Source organism: Planococcus citri, chromosome 2, assembly GCF_950023065.1.
Source record: "Planococcus citri chromosome 2, ihPlaCitr1.1, whole genome shotgun sequence".
Lineage (NCBI taxonomy): Eukaryota > Metazoa > Arthropoda > Insecta > Hemiptera > Pseudococcidae > Planococcus > Planococcus citri.
This window is the reverse complement of record NC_088678.1, coordinates 64,006,583-64,024,749: the sequence shown is the minus strand read 5'-3', so window position 1 is coordinate 64,024,749 and position 18,167 is coordinate 64,006,583. Positions and strand designations below refer to the sequence as shown.

Here is an 18,167-nt window from a genome sequence, read left to right as displayed (position 1 = left end):
ACACACCCTCGTCATTTCGAGATCTCAAGACATGTTAATTAGATACTTTTTCAATTATTTGTATTAAAAAAATGAACATAAACTTACGTTTGAGGTGGACAAGTGCTGACACATTTCCCTTCATTGGTCACCAATCCTCTGCAGGCGTAACAGTGATCGGCCGAATTATTCTCGTAACATCCACCAGCACACAGGGGATGACATTGATCCAAGTGCAATATTTGGCAGCTCCCTTTACCCCAGCACAAGTTTCTTTCGCATCCGCTACTTTTACATATATCGACGCTTTTGCATTCGTCTTCGATTTTCACCTGAGCAACGGTCACCTCGTAGTAAGTTTGCGTGGTAGATTTCATAATCGCGGCCCAATCGATGGTATTCGTAAAACAGAGATCTGTAAAAATAAAAACAAAACGGTGGCGTTATAGTATGTAGGTACCTATTTATTTGATTACATTTGATTTGATACATAAATAAGCTCGAACACACACGCTTTAAAGTTCGAGTATGCGATAAGAAAGCTTCGCTGGGAGTTATCTCTCTTTATTTCGTCAAAATATGTACCTAATTCACGGTCATATTATCGCGATAAAAACCAAGCCACGGTATCGAGCCGGGCCGGATTGCGTCGCCGTCGCGCGACAGGCACACCCCTCGTTTTTAAAAACCCAGACACGTCTGATATTTCGAATGAAAATTTTTTACATGCGCGTAAATTTTATCCATTAACTGAGAGTCAGAGAGACTTTTTGCGCCTCGTTATGCCTCCTGTGACACGAATGCCGACAACTTTTTTATATAATATTGAAAAATAGGTACCAAATTTCTTCCCTTCTTCACGTTTTCACTTCAATCTACCCAACACCCCTGTTAGGTATTCTATGTATTTCGTGGTGTCGACTTACGAGACGTATTGTCGTCTCCATCATAACTATACACGAGCCGTTGAGAAGTGTTCAACGTGTCGAGTTGCTGTCGACTTTTAAATCGTCGGTATTGTATTTTTGGAGTTTTGTAAAAGTTATACTGGGATAATTCTATATCAATTTAGATGGAGAGTGAACTTGGAAAATTATCATCGAACGATAGGTAATGAAAGGAATATGTATTTTTAATGATGAGGATAAGTAACTGCGATTAAGGCGCTGGTCAGTGTTTGATTATCGGTCATACCCATCAGATGGCTTGAAACCACGTGTTGTTGTCATAAGTCATAATGTTTTATTTAATAACAACAAAATTTGATCAAAATTTTGGGTATTTTCGCAGAAGAAAATCGTGATTCAACAGCCAAACGTTGCCTTTTTTTGTGTACATAAGATGCAACAAGAAGTAGGTGAGTTATCTAGTCTAGAGTATAATATTATGATAGTGAATAATCTGTACTTTTTTGAATAATCTTTTCAGTTTGGCAAGATGATTTTTTAAATCCGATATTCTATGAATTAATCCTTTGTATCTACTCAATTTTAAAATAGGTAAATTATCATCATTCAATTAACCAACTTTTTTAATACCTACTATTCAGTTTATCAGAATAATATTTCTCATTTCACTTTTTCGCAATAATTTTTCTATTTTTCATTTTAATAATTTATTTTGAAATTTTACTAATTTGAATATATGTAGGCCTATTTAATTTAAAAGATATCTAACAAATTAGAATATTTATTCATTTCATCAACTCATTTTGAAATTTTAATTATTTAAATAATTATATTTTATTTAAAAGATAACAAACTAGAATGTGACATCTAATATGAAACAAACCCATATCTACTAACCACTACATTCCTGCTGACTTTTACAAACCCTGGAGCCAAATGGTTTTACCATTTGTCAATCTACAATTTTCTCAGGATCAGATCAAGCCTCAAGTTTGTTATAGAAATGATCCCAGACACGTCCACAACTTTAAAAGCTCTTTGGGATAAGCTATTCACTGATTGCGAGAGGGATTTTGCATTTGCTTGTTGGGTGCTTAAATGCTCAACTCTGTCAAAATTTACTTCCAACAATTTTTAGTATCAAGATTTAAGCAGCACCACATATGAATTGACCTTTCTGCTTTCACAGCGTTCCAAATAAATCAATATTACCTGCCGATGACATCACAATGTGTGATACAGCACAACGAATAATGTATTTTTTTTGTGTACATAAGATGCAGCAACAAGTAGGTGAGTTATCTAGAGTAAAGTGAATAATCTGTACTTGTTTCATTGGTATAGTTTTTTGAATAATCTTTTCAGATTTCTATAACATTCATCCTAGCAATGAACTGCAAGCCTGCCACAACCTTAAGATAGGGGTTAGATTAATTTTCCCACAATAAAGGGACAATTTACTTCCAACCATATTTCAAAACTTTCATCCAGAAGTTATCTAATCACTAATGAAAGAAGAAAAACAGAAAAGGGTCATTACTCTTTTTGCGTCATTCCAGGATCCTCATAGTAAGATAGATTTGTTCCTTCAACTGCCATTGATTATATCCCCATTTCTTTATTATTTACCTAATAATGATGATGAATTAATTTTTACTTATTTTTTCAACTACCTATAGTTAACATGGATTAATAGTTGTCAAATTTTAAACATCAAAGTGAATAATTGTAAATCAAATTTTGAAGTGCATAAAAAATTAATCTTATATAATTATAATCTGTGAAACAACTTGTTAAATGTAAGTTGAAGTTGTACCTTTGATATGCCATATTTTCAATAACTTGTGTTTTTTTTTTCATTATTGCATTTTTGTGATTTTAAATTTTAAAATTCATTTCAATTTAAATCATGCAATTTTTCATTTTTTTACCCACCCTGTTTTTGTTACTTGCAAACTACTCTTTTTAGCCTGAAACATCTTTTTTCACCTTAATTCTTATTGATAATAATGCTTAGATTGAAAAAATAGCTTCTTTTTGATTATTTTATTGAGTAGTAATACACGTTTCTTGTTTTTTTCAATCATTGTACACAAATAGGCCTATGTTTAAATATACTAAATATACAATTTGAGTGAGGATGAATTATTGGTGAATGATCACTGTTAGTAAGGGCTATCTATAGGATGTCCTTGAACTGACAGCAATAACCAAACATTTGTTTTTGCTAAGTTGCCAATGTATAATTTTTTCAGGATCAGATTGCGCCTCAAGTTTGTCAAAGAATTAATAGTCACATGACCTGGCATACATAAAAACTTGATCAGTCAAACAGTCATGAAAACAAACGAAGTAGATGGCTTGAAACCACAATATGTCCTTACCCTAAGTCACAATGTTTTTTTTCAAATGACAGCAAAATTTGATGAAAATTTGGGTATTTTTGTAGAAGAAAATTGTGATTCAACATCCAAACATTTTTTCAAATTGTTTGGCAAGATGATTTTTTCATCTGATTATTTTATGAATTAATCATTCATACCTAACTAATTTTGAAGTAAATCATCGTCATTAAATCACCAAAAATTTTTAATACGTCTATTAGGTATTTATTTAATCAAAAATAATATTTTTCATTTCATCAACTCGTTTTGAAATTTTAATTATTTAAATAATTATATTTTATTTAAAAGATGACAAACTAGAATAATTATGACATTTACCAAAAACCAACTCATAACTACTAATAACTACATTCCTGCTTACTTTTACAAACCCTGGAACCAAAAACTGGCAGACTTCAATACCATGATCCACAGATGCTTTGTACTACCTTTGAGCTCAGAGAAGACTAGACCATATCAAAAGAACAGCCAATAAACTGACTTACAACCCAACCATCACCAAAAAACTGTGCAAAGTCTTCAGGACAATGAAATAGGAAGATAGTTACAACCATTCAACATAAACAGAAGAAAACTTTACTAGAAAGCCTCAAGCTTTTGATGACAACATTGGTGAATGATCACTGTTAGTGAGGGTTACCTATGGAATGTCCTTAAGTGGACAGTATTATAACCAAACATTTGTTTTTTCCACGTTGCCAATGTACAATTTTCTCAGGGTCAGATTATGCTTCAAGTTTGCCATAGAATTCACCGAACCCATGATAAAGAGCATTAAAAAGCTCTTTGGGACAAGCTATTCACTGATTGCAAGAGGGATTTTGTATTGTTTGCTTACTGGTTGCTTGAATGCTTATAACTCTTTCAATTAGTTTCCAACAATTTGTAATATCAAGATTCAAATAGCCCCCAAATCCATCAACACAAACAGACAAAAACCTCACTAGGAAGCCTGCAGTTTTTGAAATTTATTATTCTCGCAACTCGTCGCCTCCTATGGGGTGTCCTCAAACTGACAGCATTAACCAAACATTTGTTTTTGCCATTTGCCAATGTACAATTTTCTTGGGATCAGATTAAGCTTCAAGTTTGTCACAGAATCGATCCTACACTTGATAGGGCTTTTAAAAGCTCTATGGGATAAGCTATTCACTGATTGCAAGAAGGATTTTGCATTTTGCTTGTTGGGTGCTTGAATGCCTAACTCTTTTAATTTACTTCCAACAATTATTTTTAGTATTACGATTCAAACAGCCCTACATAAATTTGACCTTTCTGCTTTCACAGCGTTCCAAATGAATCAATATCATCTGCCGATGACACCACAATGTGTGATACAGCAGAACAAAATCTGTCAGGAATTACTTCCCATATTTTTTTTTTTTTTGAAAAATTAACCCCAAGGCCAATTATGTAGTAGTTCAAAATCACAAAAAGGTCGAAAAAATTACCATCAAATACCAAGAATCCGTTTTTTAAAAGATCTCTAATGTTATAGGGTAACGAACTAGAGATGAAAGTGAGAATAGTGAGAATACTGGTTTTGAGTTTAATAGCAACAACATTATGGGGCTCATATACAAAGTGCGAGCCAATTCCCCAATTTGGGAGAAGAAACATTTTCTCCACAATGATTAAAAAATCAGAAAAATTTAAAATTCCAAGTAATTAACCCATTAGCCAATGAAAATTCTTTAGGTTTCCCTTTGAAGAGTGGGCTTTAAAATTTGATTTTTGGCCGCTACTTCTTCATTTCGGACCACTGTGTATCGTTGCGGTATGGCTATCAAGTTTGGCAAAAGTGAGTTTTGATTCCAAGGTGGGGTAGTTTTACTTTCTTTTGCAAATATATCGAAAAATAAGCCTCCTAGAAGAAAACTAATGACGTAATGTCGCCTGGAAATTTAATTCTCTACAATTTTCCTCGGTTTAATTTTTCCGTAGAATGCTTCGTTCCGCCTCCAGAGAGCTTTAAAAGTTTTCAGCGCTGAATTTTTCCAAAAATGATACTTTCTTTTGCAAATATATCGAAAACTAAGCATCCTAGAAAAAAACTAACGACATTATGTCGATTGGAAATTCAATTCTCTACCATTTTCCTCGACTTCATTTTTCTGTAGGGTATTTTGTTCCGCCTCCAGAGAGCTTTAAAAGTTTTGAGCACTCAATACTTTAAATTTTTTACCTCCTCAGTTGCACAACTTCCAAATTCAAAACGACCATTTTCGCAATTTTCACTATCAGAAAATGCTTCTGAAGTTGCAATTTTATCATTTTGGCTTTGTAGACTGCCATGCGACCTTGAAAATACAGGTTTTTTTATAGCTTGGAGTCAAAACTCACTTTTGCCACTGGCAAAAGTGAGTTTTGATTCCAAGGGCACTTTTTAACACTAAGTTGTGAAGACCTGGGGCCGAATTCGGAAAAATGGATTCTGTAGGGTGATAGAGAAATTGAAGAAGTATCTGAATCCGCAAAAAAACGTATATCGATTTTAGGTGTCAAAAGTGAGTTTTGATTCAAAGCTCCTCAAATATTGTAGACTGATTCATTGAGCAAACAAACAAAAATACTTGGTTAGTTTGCTCACTTTGCCTTAAATCGCCCGGTAATTACCCGTAAATTGTAATTTGGCCAAAAACAACAGTGAAAAAAATGTAAATAATACTTTCGTTCAAAAATGAATAACCCACCGTATTAAGGTGCCCGTTCCCAATTTAAACCGTACGCATATGTTCTGTGAATCAACTTGTTCAATGTAAGTTGAAGTTGTACCTTTGATATGCCACATTTTTAATAACTTGTGTTTTTTTTCATTATTGTATTTTTGTAATTTTAAATTTTAAAATTCATTTCAATTTAAATCATGCAATTTTTCATTTTTTTTTACCCAACTGTTTTTGTTACTCACAAACTACTCTTTTTAGCCTGGAACAACTTTTTTTTTACCTTATTTCTTATTAATAACAATGCTTAGATTGAAAAAACAGCTTCCGTTTGATTATTTTATTGAGTAGTAATACACGTTTCTTTTTTTTTTTTTTCAATCTTTGTATACAAATAGGTATGTTTAAATATACAATTCGAGCGAGGATGAATTATTGGTGAATGATCACTGTTAGTAAGGGCTATCTATAGGATGTCCTTGAACTGACAGCATTAACCAAACATTTGTTTTTGCTAAGTTGCCAATGTACATATAATTTTTTCAGGATCAGATCGAGCCTCAAGTTTGTCAAAGAATTAATTGTCACATGACCTGGCATACATAAAAACTTGATCAGTCAAACAGTCATGAACACAAAATGAAGTAGATGGCTTGAAACCACATGCCGTTGCCATAAGTCACAATGTTTTTTTTTTTAATGACAGCAAAATTTTATGAAAATTTGGGTATTTTTGTAGAAGAAAATCTTGATTCAACAGCCAAACATTTTTTCAAACTGTTTGGCAAGATGATTTTTTCATCTGAATATTTTATGAATTTATCATTCATACCTAATTAATTTTGAAGTAGATCATCGCCATTAAATCACCAACATTTTTTAATACGTCTACCTACTATTTATTTTATCAGAAATTATATTTTTCATTTCATATTTTTTCATAATAATTTTTCCATTTCTTTCTTTCATCAACTCATTTTGAAATTTTAATTATTTAAATGATTACATTTTGTCATTTTATTTAAAAGATAACAAACTAGAATAATTATAACATCTACCAAGAACCAACTCATAACACTACTAATAACTACATTCCTGCTCACTTTTACCAACCCTGGAGCAAAAAACTGGCAGACGTCAATAGCATGATCCACAGATGCACTGTGTACTACCATTGAGCTCAGAGAACACTAGACCACATCAATGGAACAGCCAATAAACTGACTTACAACCCAACCATCACCAAAAAAACTATGCAAAAACTTCAGGAACAATGAAATAGAACTACATAGTTCAAAATCACAAAAAGGTCAAAAAAATTACCATTATATACCAAGAATCCGTTTTTTAAAAGATCTCTAATGTTATAGGGTAACAAACTAGAGATGATGAAAGTGAGAATACTGGTTTTGAGTTTAATAGCGACAATATTATGGGACTCATAGACAAAGTGCGAGCCAATTCCTCAATTTGGGAGAAGAAACATTGTCTCCACAATGGTTAAAAAATCAGAAAAATTTTAAATTCCAAGTAATTAACCCATTAGCCAATGAAGGTTCTTTAGGTTTCCCTTTGAAGAGTTTAATAGGGTACAGGGTCCAATTGGCCAAATCACCATAAAGTTGAACTTTCAAATAACAATTATTTTGGAAAACAAAAGTTTTGAAAAAGCTCAAATCCCTTATTTCCAACAAAACAAATGAATAATTGGAATTTTTTTTCAAAAATAATTTAACATCATGAGTAAAAAACGTTAGCGCAAAGCACTTTCTGAAAATTTTTTTGAAAAATGAATAATAAAAAAATTGTAATAATGATAATGAAAAGGGTCATCTACTGGAATTTCCCATGGTGACAGAAATGCCTTTGATCAAATAAAAAATTTAAAAAATACAAGCCAGGTCACAGGTGACCTTGCAACTGGGTTCCCACAAATTGTATAAAGAATCTGTTTTTCTACCAAAATTTTTTATTTAACCAAAGTGACATACTTTTTTAATGAGAGTAGAAAAGAAAAACAATTAGATACAAGATATTGGATAAGTAGAGAGAGAGCATCTGCCACAAGATCATGGGGGTCCTTAAGCCAGGTTTTTGAATATGCCCAACACAAAATAGTCGACTTTTTTTGTGTACATAATGCAGCAACAAGTGAGTTATCGAGAGTAAAGTGAATAATCTATACTTTTTTTATTAGTAAGTAAGTAGTTTTTTGAATAATCTTTCCAGATTTTCATAACATTTGTCCAAGCGATGAAGCAAGCCTGCCACAATCTAAAGATGTGCATTGGATTGCATTTCCCTCCATAATGGGATAATTCACTTTGACATTCACTGACTGCAAGAGTAGTTTTGCATTTGCTATTTGGGTGCTTAAATGCTCAACTCTTTAACTCTTTCAATTTACTTCCAACAATGATTTCTAGTATTAAGATTCAAACAGCTCCCACATATTCAGCATCAATTCAAAAATTGACCTTTCTGCATTCACCAACCCATGACATCCCAATAGGTGATGAAATATCTACAGAAATACTCGCATCTGCAGTAAAACAATTCTGTCAGCAAGTACTCTCTTAATTTCTTGTTTTGAAAAATTTAGCCCAAAGGCCAATATGTAGTAAGTATAGGTATGTACCTACTATGTACATAGTTCAAAATTGCAAAAGGGTTTCAAAAAAGTTATCATCGATTACCAAGAATCTGTTTGTTTTAACGATCTCTATTGTTACAGGTAACCAACCAGAGTACCAGAGATCATGGAAAAATGTGTTAAAGATGCTAAAAGAGCATAAATGTACTAAGAATTAATTGAAACCATTGGACTCGGATTGTGTTCTGTTAGAAAAATTGGATAATTGGAATGGAAGCTCATCAATTTTGACAAAATTCTGTCACAGGGGTTCTCTCTATTGGAACGTTGATCAAATGTCAGCTCCAAATGAAACCAACCACAGGGAACATATTCATATTCGAATTAAAAGAGAAGTCGACCAGTATTTCTTCAAGATTTCAGAGCAGTGTTCTAAATTCAACAAATTTTCTATGAATGTGGGGTACTTACACTGACTATTCCGAAATATTCATCCAGAGGTTATCTCTAAAGAAAGAAGAAAAACAGAAAAGGGGTATTACACTTTTCACATCATTCCGGGATCCTCAAAGTAAGATATAGATTTGTTTCTTCAACTGTCATTGATTGCATCCCCATTTCTTCATTCAATAATGATAAATTAATTTTTATTTATTTTTTGGACTAGTTAACATGGATTGATGCCTAGTTGTCAAATTTTAAACATTGAAATGAATAATTGTTAATTAAATTTGAATCACATGAAAAATTAAAGCAGCGCATAATATGTTCTGCGAACCAACTTATTAAATGTAAGTTGAAGTGTACCTTTGATATGCCATATTTTTAATAACTTGTGTTTTTTTTCATTATTGTATTTTTGTGATTTTAAATTTTAAAATTCAATTCAATTTAAATCATGCACTTGTTTTTGTTACTTGCGAACTACTCTTTTTAGCCTAAAACATCTTTTTTACATTTTGTTTTGTTTTTATTGATAAGGCTTAGATTGAAAAAATAGCTTCTGTTTGATTATTCTAGGTATTGAGTAGTAGTACACATTGTAGGGTAACTTTTTTTCAAACGTCATACACAAATATTTTTAAATATACCTACTATTCAAGCGAGGATGAATTATGTGATGTTCTAGGAGAAAATCAAGCTTCGGTTTGAAACATCATTCATCACTTTTTCGCCAATTTTTGTGCCCTAAAGCTTCAAAATTCATGTGAAACAACCCAGAAGTCCCTATGATTTGCATAGCTCCATATACAGGGTGTCCTGGTTATGAGAGTGCTCATTTTTTTTTCATTTTTTCATTATTTTAACTTTGAAATCAATCTGAAGATGAAACGAAGTGTTCTACTTGAAAAATACATCCTCTAAAGTTGCAAAGAATTAAATTTCCAACAACCTGAAAACAATTTATTTTTCTCCAGAATTCATAGTTTTTCCATTTTTTTTCAAAAGACAAAAATATTATGATGATATCGTAAAAATTCTGTTTTTTAAGAATAGATAATGGAAAAACTATATGCATTCTGGAGAAAAATGAATCGTTTATAGGTTGTTGGAAATTCAATTCTGTACAACGTTGGTCCATGTATTTTTCACGTAGAACGCTCTGTTTCTCCTCCAGATTGATTTCAAACTTGAAATAATGGAAAATGAAGAAACAAAAACAAAAAGATGAGCTAGTTTCATAGCAACGCAAATTAATAAATCAATGTAAAAATCATTTCACAGAATTATGTTCACACCAAGCAAACAGAACCGTTTTTCAAGACCATGTTTAGCTCAGGTTAACCAATAAATAATGATGAAAACGCATTTTCTTTGGGACAAGCTATTCACTGATTGCAAGAGGGGTTTTGCATTTTGCTATTTGGCTGCTTAAATGCTTAACTCTTTCAATTTACTCCCAACAATTTTTAGTATTAAGATTGAAACAGCCCCACATATTCAGCATCAGTTTTAAAATTGACCTTTTTGTTTTCACAGCGTTCCAAATGAATCATATAACTTGCTGATGACATCACATCCCAATACATTGTGTTGAACTTGAAATACCTACACAAAAACAATTCTGTCAGTAAGTACTCTCTTAATTTTTTGTTTTGAAAAATTTAGCCCCAAGGCCATTATGTAGTAGGTACATATGTAGTTCAAAATTGCAAAAGGGTTAAAAAAGTTACAAAATTAACCCAATTTCAAATGTACTGTTCGTAATTGAACCAACCAGCATCCAAAATGGAAGCACTCATCCGCCGCCAGGAATCCATCAAGACGAAATTGCTGCATCTGACAACAGAATGTGACCAGTGCCATGATGATCCAATTGAAATAGAAGAACTGCTCAACTCCATAAATGAGCTGAAAAGTGACCTCACACAAATTCAGAACCAAATCGAGGAAAATTGTGAGGATGCTGAAGCCAAAAGCCAGTATGAACTTCGCATTTCCTTAGAATTTGCACTAAGAAATTTCAGTATGGATTTGAAGAAAAAATTAAAATCGAGCCAAAAACCGATCTAAAAGGAAATTTCCAAGACAAGTGGAATAAAATCTGAAGCCAAACTACCCGCAAATTACACTTTCGCCATTTTTTGGAAAAATCGAGGATTTTCCACAATTCATTGATTTATTTGACTTCCTCTACCACTCCAACCCTCATCTATCCGAAGTTGAAAAATTCACCTACCTGAAAGGAGCTATCTGTGGAGAAGCAGCAGATCGTATGCGCAAATTAAAAACTTTTCAAAAATTATGAAACCACTAGAAAATTGTTAAATGATTGCAAGAGGGGTTTTGCATTTGCTTCCTGGTTACTTAAATGCTTAACCCTTTCAATTTATTTTCAATTTCAAGATTCAAACAGCCTCACATATACCACCTAAATTTAAAAATTTATTTTTCAGCTTTCAAGGCAGCTAACAACACATTAACTGGAAAAATATGTTCAACTTTTATCAACACATTCCTACATAATATGTATTAATGATTACTGATCACTAAGCAGTCCCGAATACAGTTTCAAAACATACTAATATCACTGGTAGGTAGTCTATCTATTCATGGATCGATAGAGAAAGGCGATTGCAAAATAATTTTTTGCTAAAAATTCATAAAAAAGACTGTTCAGACCTTAGATCGTGATCTAGTGTCAAGATTTATTGAATAAATTCTTACGATATTGTTTTTTTTTTTTTTATTCTTATAAAAACTGGTTAAGGTAGAGTAAGAATCAAGCTCAGAAAAAACACCATTGGTGTTGTGTTACATAAAATTATTACACATCATACTTTCATACATAATATAAAAGTACTCATTATTCTATGAGAATAAAAGCACACAAACCGAACTTTAGACAAAGCTATGTGTGCTTTTATCTTTCTGCTTCAACGCCACAATTATATAAATTAGATAACCTCGATTGGTAAAAAAGTACACGCAGACATTTGTACTCAAATCATATGCAACCTAATCCTCAATTTGTTGTATCACATATAGGAAAACGTATTCACACCATCAATATTTATACGATTTCATACAAAACGTAGTGTTGGTAAAAAAAATTGAAAAATTATCTCAACATCGGCTGAAGCCTGTGTCTAAGAAAACAAGCTATCCTTCTTCTTTTGAAATAACATTTTACTCCTACATCAAACAGTCGAAGAGAACCGAACGAGAAAATGGGGCTAGATATCAAAAGCTCCATCTTCAATCGAAAAGAATGAAGAAAAAGATGTAATGGGATTTTTCTTTGATCTGTTAGAGCAATTAAAATTACAAATAATTTCTTTTTTCTGTTTTTTTGGTTGGATTTCCTGATAGCATCGATTATTTTTGCTGCTGCAAGCTCATACGATATTTTATAATCCAAGTGAGGCTCCATTAAATGAATTCTGTAAATAAACGACTTTCTTAGTAAGTACTCATTAAGTTTTAAAAGCTCTATGTTTATTAACTACATATTATAATTAATTCATTCAAGTTCGAAATGAAAGGAGCTGTTAAGTCAATATTTGAAAAATATAATACTTAATGGAATTTCTCTTAAAGTTCAGCGTAGCCTACGTAATGGTACTTTTATTCTTATAAAATTGACGGAGATAATGTTACTCTTATTACCCAAAAAAATCGCTATTGTGATCAGGCTTGATGATAATAATGATGAATATTATTTTCACGTTCAAAATTGGTGCTCAAGTTTTATTTTCTTCAAATTATAAAATTCAACTAAACAACTTTTGATGGAATAATCAATGTAATCTCACCTCAGACATGTAGCATCGATTTTTTAAAAAAATTGGATTTTTCAGTTCCACTTCTTGTTGATCGATGTCCGATTTTTATAAAATTGAATTCAAAAAATAATTTATTGTACCATTTGACAATTTTTAATGAATCCCCCAGAAGAAAATGCTGTAGATATTAATCTGTACATTTGTGCTTTATTAGGTGGTAAGAGAAATTTTTATTTTTTTTCACTTTTCAATCGTAATTATTAAAAACACGTTCAAAATGTGCAAGTTATTTTTTTGAAGTAAATATCAAAATTTCAATTCATTCAGACCTTTCTGAAAAATTATTGAAGTTGAAATTGTTTTTTGAACGTTTTTAAAAAGTGGTAACACTGAATAGTAGAATAAAAATTGGAAATTTTCAAACGACGCAATTTTAAAAAATTTTCAATGTTTATATCTCTGGCAAACAAAAAAAAAATAAATGCGCCTTTCTCCGGTTCACGTTATCTGTCGTGATAAGATCAGATAAAATCAGATCCGGGCATTTCCTTGTATCCTTTTCGATTGTTCAGTGCACAATAAGAAAACCCTGATTGGATCTGATGAAATCCGATCAGCCATGTTTGATCAAATTAGATCAGATCGGATCTAATCTTTTTCCACTAGAGGTACAAATCCAACACAAAATTCTTCAAAAAAGTAAATCCGGCCATAAAGAAGGCATCCATCTAGACTCCATTTCTCAACGCTCGTCGTTATTTTTTTCATTAGGTATTCGTCAAAATAACCACCACGAAAAATTCCCCTTCTTCGAAATAAATAATTGGCGAAATTGAACAGACATTTTTTTCCAATCAGCTTTAAAAAACATCAAACACCTCATCGTTGAAATTATACTTCCCCATACCACTCTCACCAGTGAAAAAAAAACCTTAACGAATGAAAGAGGAAATGACTCCAATATCTCGCAGCGATAGAATTCAACTAATTGACTCATATTGTATTAGACGAGTTGAAATATTGCTTTCTTCTCATTTTTAAATCTACTTTCATCGTTTGAAAATTATAAATAATACAACCTATAAAAGCATATCTATAACGAGAAGGGCGAACCACAAAAAATCAAACCTACGTTAAAGTTTTTTTTTAAAAATTCAACTACCTATTTAATCCCATCCTCGCCACTTTTTTCTTTCTCATTACAACCATCTTCTTATAAATATAGAAAGAAATACGATTATTAAATACCATTAGACTACCATTTCAGTCCTCCAACTTTTCCATATTTCTCATTTACATTATTCTATTCCATTTCAATTTCCAGTCGACAAAGTTCAATTTACAAGAACCCTCTTTCTATAAGGCTAAAAAACACACAGACGAATAATTAAGCCAACCTAAATCCCTACTCTAGGTGCACGAAAATATAATAATTTCATTCGACTAAACGTAAACGGTCGGTGAAAAGTGAAACAGCAAGACCGACCTTGAACATTTTGTTCTTTAATTTATAATTTTTTTCATTATATTTTCCCTACTCATTTCACTTTCGCGATTCTTGGAAAATAAAACGAATGAAATTTTTAATGGTTCTATTTTTTTCTTCATTTTCAATTTTTCTACCTCGAGTAAGTAATAAAGAGTGATTAATATGTTTTTTTTCTCTTTTCAAGTTTGTCTTCTACTATTTTTTCCCCTTGACGGGTGGGTAAACAATTTGAAAAATTTCAAATTAATTTCTCATTGTATTGTAAATTTACTTACTTAATTTTATCGATTAGGTGCTGTTTTTTCTATGTAGGTACCTTACACGAGGAGTGGAAAATTTAGAAATACTGGTAACAATGTAACTGCGGGTAATAATTTATCATTTAGTCGACTTAATGAGTGATTTAAGAAGGAAAAAAAAACAACAAGAAAACGAGAATGAATTATATTTTTTATTAGAACCGTAATCGGTTAACTACTTCTATCGATGAAAAATAATTTTCAAGAGCTGATCAATAATAAGTGGCGGCTGCATTTCTTTAGTGTTTCAAGGTGAAAGGAAGAAGAAAAAAATCAATTTTTGAATGTAAAAATTTTTTTAAAAAAATATATTGAATTTAAGACATTTTGTTCAAAATTCAAAAACCAAGCTTGAAGGAAACTTTTGATGCCTCAAATCCCACGTTTTATGGCATTTCAATCAGAGACAAAAAAAATTACCTCAATGTTATATTAGAGGTACTTCAAACAAACTCACAATTATGTTACAGAATTATAAAACCGACCTCTATTACGTTGATAAAACTGAAGATACTGAAACACCTATGCTATAGGTAAGATTGCCTCTTTTTGTAAATCAATTTCTATAACGTAAATTCAAAATCTAATTGAGCTAAAAATATATACCTAATATGTACTCGTACTCTCCTTTCTATCTTCATCTCACACTGATTCCCAAAATTCAACTCTACAGTAACTTACAATAAAATATTCAGCTTTCATAAACAAAAACAATCCATCTACACCCTTGAAACTCATTTTCGACATATCTTCAAATTCATTCATAAAATCATACCTGCTCGTTTAATTGAAAATATTTAATAACTTAATCGCCGAAATTTCACCGACTACGTAACGATTAAATTCGAGCTTTTACAAACAACAAGTAAGTATTATGCCGATAAAAAGGTCACTCGAGCTGATAACAGATTCTATTTGCGGAACGAAAATTACGCGTAAACACTTTCATTCAATGTGTAATGTATATTAGCTTATATGTAGCTGAAAAACACACACACATATGTTTGGATTTTAATCAACCGATGAATATATCAGTTCTCAGAACGGTTCATTTTTTACAATTTTTTTTTTCGAAGATTAATGTTCATCGTTTCCGTTAAAATTCGTAATTATTCGCTAAATAAAAAAAAATTCGCGAGAGTAATCAGGAATAACTCTCGACAACTCGAAAGATGATATATAGAACATCGAGAATTTTCAATTTCTATCGTATTTAATAAGATTGTACACGATGTAGGCCAAGATAATTATGTTTATCGTGAAATATGCGAGTAGGTGAATGCCTATTTCTTTTTTCGATCGTTGAATTAACTCATTAGCCCAATTTGCAAATCAGAATCTAGAACTGTAATCGAAGCGATTATTCTGAGTAAATGATTACATTCGTATTTAGGCAAAACAATGGCTCGAAGTCCAAATTTTTTCACAGCAAACTGACAAGCCAAATCACAAAAACCGGATTTTCGGACAATTGCATGAAGGCAATGAAATATTGAAACAGATTACAAGAAAGTTTTTGCAGATTGGTTGCTTTAAAAACAATTTTCAACTTTGAATTAACGTAGAGTTGAGTGGTTGTGGTTGCAAATCATCTGCCTAAATATTATCAATTTGGCGGGCATTATTTGTTATCAGTGAGTATCAAAATTACATATTTGGAACAATTTTTACGAGGTGATTTCAAAATTCAAAGCTTTTAAATACCAGTTTTTTCTTCAGAAGATTCAACTGTGTTTAAATTTAAAATTGAACAAAAAACTACATAAAAGCTTCAAACCTTGAAAACACCTTGTAAAAATTGCTCAAAGGTAATTTTAACGCTCACAAATAAGAATGCCCACTGAATTGATAATATTTAAGCAATAATGGTTATATGCAACCATTCTTACATCAATAGACTTTATGTAATTTTTTAATTGAAAAATGTTAGATTTTTCACCACAAAATCACGATAAAATTACTTACATTGGAAAAAATTGTTTAAAAAAAAAGAGAAAGTTGCAATCACAATAGGTAGGTTTTTTTTCATTTTCGTTTTTATTCATTTACCTATTAACTTAATTGAAATAATTCAATTTAAGTAGCAGCATTCCCAAAAAAAACCTAATTTCAAAAAATTTTGAAAATATTTTGGAAAAAAATGTGGATTGCTCCAGAAAAAAATGTTGCGACGATTTGACCAAATTCGGAGGAGACGTTAATTTTGATTTGAAAGTCACTCAGGAAAATTTTTAGCTCTGGATGAAGTGCTCCTGGAGGAGTAAAAAGCCTTCAAAGAGTGAGCATTTTCGAAAAAATCTCAAGTTTTCCCCCTTTTGCCACAATCTAACCCGTTTCGGGAAAAATGCAATGGCCTACTTCCAGAAGATAGCGTTTGAAATTCTACGTCAACCTCGTCATTGCCATCAAAGTCCAAGACCACTTTGAAGGGTTTTACAGAGCGTCAATAGAATTATTTTCGACACAAACTCCCGCTACAGCTTACTTTGCTGATTGCAAGAAGTTTTTTGCTTTTCCTTTTAATGCTCAGTTGCAAAATAACCTCTCATTAGATGAATACATACAGGTTTAAACTGGAGGCTAATTATGTAATTCTGCTCAAACAAACGTGTTCTGAAATAACCCTATAAAAAGGCGAAATCTACAGCATAAATCTCAAAGAAATAAAAATCACCGTCCAGCTCTCAGAAAAGTAAAAAAAAAAAAAAAAAAACCATGCGGTATAATTTTGAAAAACCTCATCCAGATCAACCAAAATACAGTAAGTAGATTGTATACCTACGAAAACAATTTTTAAAGTCCTCCTTTGGTATTGTTTACTTTTAAGAAGGCTGAAAAACAGTTTTATATTTGTAACCAGGTATATTTCGACAAGCTACCGAAAATTGAAGAAACAGGCTATTCGCTAATTGCAAAAGAATTTCTATTTTCTTCCTCATTTTGTTAAGTACTTAACACCACAATAAGCACAATGAAAACGTAAGTACCGTCTTTCACCATTCAAAAAAGTAAAAAAACACCGAAGGCATTCCAAAAAATCACATTCAGCGATTATAAAAAAAAGCACTTGACCGAATCACAGCAAATTTCAATTCTGAGGGCTACAAAATGTTCGTAATTTATTTTTAACTTACGCATGATTCAGAAAAAAAATCATTCAAAAATTAAAAAGGCATGGCTATTGAATATTTTTAAACCGAGAATCTTAGTTGGAGATTTAGAATTTTCGGCGCGTTCTTACAATAAAACTGCTACCTTTTGAAATTGCCAACTTACCTATACCTACCATTGACTGAACCCAGACAAACAAATTTCTTGTCTCGAATACTTAAAACTGGCTGATCATCTGAATAGAGCTATTCTTATCCATTAAATTTCGTTGTTAATACTTCTAATAAATTTTTAAAACTCTACGCTGTTATATGTTAATCAATTTTTGAATCGTTATGTAATCAATTTTCAAGTTTCCGTGTTTTTGTTGGCAATCTTTGAACTGCTGTTAATTTTTTTTTATCAAATTTTCAATCCAAACTCCCACTACATTTCCAAAAACTTGTAAAAAAACACTATGAAGCAATTTTTAAAAACCGTTTGCAAAACAA

At 31.6% G+C, this 18,167-nt stretch overlaps 1 protein-coding gene and 1 long non-coding RNA gene across 7 annotated transcripts in view; one reads left to right on the top strand and one right to left on the bottom strand.

Moving 5' to 3' along the window:
• The window catches only part of LOC135837009 (insulin receptor-like), a 438,237-nt gene that overhangs the window by 23,541 nt on the left and 396,529 nt on the right, over positions 1-18,167 (bottom strand). For all 6 annotated transcript variants that reach the window (XM_065352122.1, XM_065352124.1, XM_065352125.1 and 3 more), the window contains one exon: positions 88-394. In XM_065352122.1, the coding sequence (XP_065208194.1) occupies positions 88-394 (307 nt within the window). The remainder of the gene's footprint in view (positions 1-87; positions 395-18,167) is intronic.
• Positions 1,408-3,079, top strand: LOC135837010 (uncharacterized). The gene is made up of 3 exons (XR_010557125.1): positions 1,408-1,478; positions 2,077-2,180; positions 2,253-3,079. It is a non-coding gene; the product is annotated as an uncharacterized LOC135837010 (long non-coding RNA).